The sequence below is a fragment of the Tachysurus fulvidraco genome, chromosome 21, assembly GCF_022655615.1.
Source record: "Tachysurus fulvidraco isolate hzauxx_2018 chromosome 21, HZAU_PFXX_2.0, whole genome shotgun sequence".
Classification (NCBI taxonomy): Eukaryota; Metazoa; Chordata; class Actinopteri; order Siluriformes; family Bagridae; genus Tachysurus; species Tachysurus fulvidraco.
This window is the reverse complement of record NC_062538.1, coordinates 21,672,502-21,677,501: the sequence shown is the minus strand read 5'-3', so window position 1 is coordinate 21,677,501 and position 5,000 is coordinate 21,672,502. Positions and strand designations below refer to the sequence as shown.

Here is a 5,000-nt window from a genome sequence, read left to right as displayed (position 1 = left end):
GCGCTGCTCCGGCTTCAGTCCTGCTGAGAGCGTGCAGATGTGTGCAGATGTCAGGGTTTAGATAAACATGCTGTCGGGGTTAAAGGGGTTAGTGTATACACAGGCATGTATTCTTATCCTGACACACACACACACACACACACACACACACACTCACCTGCTCTCTCATTCTCATCCTCAGGCACCAAAGTGTGAGTCTCATCTGTGCAGCTGTCTGATCTGGAGTAAACACATCCAGCCACATCAGACAGCTGACTCTGTGTGTGTGTGTGTGTGTGTGTGTGTGTGTGTGTGTGTGTGTGTGTGTGTGTGTGTGTGTATGTTTGTTTGTGTGTTTGTGTGTGTGTTTGTGTGCATGTGTGTGTGTTTGTGTGTGTGTGTGTATGTTTGTTTGTGTGTGCATGTGTGTGTGTTTGTGTGCATGTGTGTGTGTGTGTTTGTGTGTGTGTCTGTGTGCGTGCGTGTGTGTGTGTGTGTTTGTGTGCGTGTTTGTGCGTGTGTGTATATGTTTGTGTATGTGTGTGTGTGTGTGTGTGTGTGTGTGTGAGCCAGTCTGAGGTGTTTGTCTCTCCTCTACTCACTGCAGGATGCTGATAGGGAGGAAAGGGTTAAAATTGTCCAAGCCGTCAGCCTGTAAAGCGGTGAGGAGGGAAGACGTCAGGTCGTTGGTGGAGGACGACGTCGACTGTCCGAACACGGCGGTCACGTCAGAGGTGTTGCTGTGCAGAGACACGGAGCTGGACGACTGAGACACCGGCTGTGATGCGCTGTGACCTGCGGAGTGGAAATAAATGAATAAATGAACTTACTTATGGACCTGAAAGTGGACGGAGGACATGAGGACTGAACATAAAACTTGTGTGTATCACATGTAGGGCTGAACAATATGACACGATGATCACAGCTTGGTTTGTAAGGGATGAGCTGCATCTTCAGTGATTCATATAATGTCTATCATTTATTTTCCTAAAGACTACACATTTGTGTGTGAATCTAATTTTACATGGCAGGTCTGATTCACTTCCTGCAGTTGATTTGATTCAGAGTCGAGTTAAATCAGAGTTGAGTGGATTCAGAGATGAGTCGATTAAGAGTCAAGTGTATTCAGAGATGAGTCGATTAAGAGTCAAGTGTATTCAGAGATGAGTCGATTAAAAGTCAAGTGTATTCAGAGACGAGTCAATTAAGAGTCAAGTGTATTCAGAGATGAGTCCATTAAGAGTCAAGTGTATTCATAGTGGAGTCGATTAAAAGTCAAAGTGTATTCAAATTGGAGTCGATTAAGAGTCAAGTGTATTCATAGACGAGTCGATTAAGAGTCAAGTGTATTCAGAGTGGAGTCGATTAAGAGTCAAGTGTATTCAGAGTGCAGTCGATTAAGAGTCAAGTGTATTCAGAGATGAGTCGATTAAGAGTCAAGTGTGTTCAGAGATGAGTCGATTAAAAGTCAAGTGTATTCGGAGATGAGTCGATTAAGAGTCAATTGTATTCGGAGATGAGTCGATTAAGAGTCAAGTGTATTCAGAGTGGAGTCGAATAAGAGTCAAGTGTATTTAGAGTGGAGTCGATTAAGAGTCAAGTGTATTCAGAGATGAGTCAATTAAGAGTCAAGTGTATTCAGAGATGAGTCAATTAAGAGTCAAGTGTATTCAGAGATGAGTCAATTAAGAGTCAAGTGTATTCAGAGTGAGTCGATTCACTATTTTTCACTGTGCTATGAACTAGAATGAAAGCACGGATTCTGAAAGACGTGTCACGTGCATCACGTACCTTTGTTCCCCTTGTCTCCGTCGTCCTGCTGTCTGCATAAAGCTCCTTTAAAAATCATAATATGAGCTCTCTCCAGATCGGACATGGTGACGTGCTGTTTTATTGGACACGGCCTGACTGCCCACTTCACCATGCTGCGCACCAGGAACTGCAGCACGGATCTCAGCTCTGCACTCGATTGCTCAGGACTGACAGAAATGCCGCCCATCTCTGCTTTGGGCACCAGGAGCAGGTCGGTGAACTTGGGGCAGTTTACAATCACAGTCAGAGACTTCAGAGCTCCGAGGAGGAGGTACGAGACTCGGATGGCACGCAGCTCCAGGGCGAACAGGTCTGCTTTCAGTTGTGAAGTGTAGGATGCACCTTCCTGCCCTTCCCCTGAAAGCTTTGGGGTTTTTATGGATTCTTGGAACTCGTCTTTTTCCGTGTCGTTTTCTTCTTCCAGCATGATGACACGTGTGATGTCCTCGTCCAGCTTCTTCTCGAGTTCGCTCCTTGATCCGCCTTCCGAACCAAACTGCTTGCGGGAATGCGCTCGTGCCCTGGATCTGGATTTAGGCTCCACCTCTTCTAGCACGCCTGTCAGCAGGATGAGATCAAAGATGGTGGCGGCCGTGAAGCTGCTGCAGTGTGAGATGTCCAGCTGAGGGACGTCGCACGGCTCCAGGGAGGACAGCGGGGTGTCGCTGGGTGACCAAGAATTCAGGAAGCTTTGAGTTAGTGAGAGTACGGCGGAGAGAGAGAGAAAGAGAGAGAGAGAGAGAGAGAGAGAGAGAGAGAGAGAGAGAGAGAGAGAGAGAGAGGAGAAGGGATGGCAGGGGGAAGAAGGAGAAAAAATGAGAGGGGGACAGGAGGGAATAAAATGAGTGAAAGAGGGATTAGGAGAAAGAAAGAATATCAAAATAAAAAGAAAGGCGTTCAGAATATCAAAGGAAAAGGAAGGAAAGAAAACGGACGGAGATAAAAGGAACAGGTGGAGGGATAAAAGGGAGGAAACGGGATGAAAGAAAATAGAAAGGAATAAGAAAGTCATGAGAAGAGAGTAAGGGGAGGTGAGGAGAAGAAGAAAAGGAAGAAAAAGTGGAAAGGAAAAGGAGGAAAAGAGGAGAAAAAAGAAGAAGAACAAAGGATAATGATTAGGAATAAAAAAAAGAGAAAGAAAACAAGTGAAAAAGGAAAGGAATAAAGATGCAGAGGAACAGGTCTCTTCTCATGGCAGTGAGTGAGACGGACGACAGGATAGAGTGAGCGCGGCGTTTGTGTATCTGTGTAAACTCGTACCTCACGCTCAGATCTGTCTCCTCCCACTGCAGCTTGGCGAGGCTGCTGCCCTCCTTCGCTACCCCTAACAGGGTGGCCCTCCGCCCGCTGGGTTTGTGTAGACACGCCCCTCCTGCCCTCAGGCCGCTGTCCACCCCCCCGATCAGTGCCAGGACGGGCCACACGTCCGAACACAGCACGCCGAGCTGACCGTCACACAGGAGGTCTGGGCTCCTTACCTTCCACTCCTGCTCCACGTCGTCTCCACCTTCGGCCTGCTCTTTACTGCCACCTCCTGGGGAAACAACACACAGCGTTATGTTTGCTTTTAGCTGTTCTCAGGTAACATGGTGTTTGATGTGAGTTGATGGAATTTGGAGGTGAATATTGGTGTCGGTGTTTGGTGGCGAATTGTGTTTGAGGTTTAATATCAGTGTTTGTTAGTGTGTGTGTGTGTGTGTGTGTGTGTGTAGTGATGAAGGACAGTGTGTGAGACCTTGTGTGGGTTGTGTTCCCTCTCTCATTACGATGCTGATGAGCTCCAGGCGTTGTGTCATGTACTGGTTGATGTGTGGTGTCCAGGCCTCTGTGTGATGAAGTCGTCTCAGGAGCTGAACCGTGGCCTCCAGGAGCACGGCCACACGCGGGCAGCACAGAGGGTCACCGGGTAAAACATCACTGAGCACACCGCGCATCTGCAGGTCGCACAGCGCCACCTACAGGCAGAAAGACACACAGAGACCACCGGTATCTTATAACAGGACATGCTGAAGTATTCCATTCCTCTTATACTACAGCAGTGAAGCACACACCTTCTCTCCTGGGTTACTGCTGTAGAAGAGCACACAGGGGTAAAGCTCTGTAGCGTCCACACCCTCAAACGCCAGCTTGGGTTCCTGTGTGTCAAGAGATTCGGCAAGAATAATGTCACAACCTTGAGGAAGAACTCAACAATTAAAGGTGGGGTCTCCGATATCTGAAAACTGCGTCGGGCCACCAAACAAAACAAAAATCAAAACAAACGTGTAGCCAATGAGCAGAAAGGGGCGGGGCTTGTCGATATGGGCGGAGAGAGTGTTCAGTGTGCATATTCACAGGTCGGAGTTTCCCGAGTCGATAACTCCTGAGCTAAACGCTGTTACTACACAAAACGCGGTTGTAGCTGCCTCTCTACATTACTACGATAGAAAAGAGGTGTTATTTGTGTAGTAACAGCGTTTAGCTCAGGAGTTATTGACTCGGGAAACTCCAACCTGTGAATATGTGGCCAACTTCCTGCTCCTTCAGTTCTCTCCAGCGCTGGAAAGCTGATCCTATATTAACACGTCCTACTTCTTGTCCTTATCGTAAGTCTTTCTTCTCTTTCTTTGTTTTTATCCTCCATGTCGATGTTAAAACCGCTTTCTGCTAACGTCACACACGCGCACCGAACGCTCTCTCCGCCCATATCGACAAGCCCTGCCCCTTTATAATCATTGGCTACACGTTTGTTTAGATTTTTGTTTAGTTTTCTGGCCCGACTCGGCTTTCTGAAGCGTTTCTCAAATATCGGAGACCGCACCTTTAACACCTACGATACAGCTAACAACTACACAAATGAATATCTGGAGCCGAGGCACCGACCCGGTTGTTTTTGGCGAAGGAGATGGTCCGGGCCTCCATGTCCAGGATGCATGTGATGGTGTCTCCCTGGGTGAAGGAGGGCAGTGCGTGACCCAGCTCACCCCCGTGGTACAGGCTGCCGCTGTAGGCGCGGTACAGCCACATGTCCGTGGTGCTGCGGTGGTTGTAGTCGCGGATGGGCCAGCGCGCCACTCCGATACACGTTCCCTCGTTCCCTCGGTTCTCTTTCGTGATGTAGAACTGGATGGGATGCATAAAGATTTTCCGGGTTTTAGTTTAATTTGACTTATCATCATCGACGCTATACGTGTAAAGGTTCGTGAGCCGCAATAAGTCGACTGACAACG

At 48.1% G+C, this 5,000-nt stretch overlaps 1 protein-coding gene across 9 annotated transcripts in view; it reads right to left on the bottom strand.

The window, feature by feature from the left end:
- The window catches only part of LOC113655190 (probable E3 ubiquitin-protein ligase HERC1), a 54,895-nt gene that overhangs the window by 22,586 nt on the left and 27,309 nt on the right, over positions 1 to 5,000 (bottom strand). For 7 of the 9 annotated variants that reach the window (XM_047805348.1, XM_047805349.1, XM_047805354.1 and 4 more), the window contains exons 36-41: positions 4,654 to 4,893; positions 3,843 to 3,926; positions 3,527 to 3,746; positions 3,052 to 3,325; positions 1,771 to 2,480; positions 582 to 774 (exon numbers count right to left, since the gene is read on the bottom strand). In XM_047805348.1, the coding sequence (XP_047661304.1) occupies positions 582 to 774; positions 1,771 to 2,480; positions 3,052 to 3,325; positions 3,527 to 3,746; positions 3,843 to 3,926; positions 4,654 to 4,893 (1,721 nt within the window). Of the gene's footprint in view, positions 1 to 157; positions 220 to 581; positions 775 to 1,770; positions 2,481 to 3,051; positions 3,326 to 3,526; positions 3,747 to 3,842; positions 3,927 to 4,653; positions 4,894 to 5,000 lie in introns of all 9 variants that reach the window. The other 2 variants (XM_047805355.1, XM_047805353.1) reach the window with 2 other exon arrangements.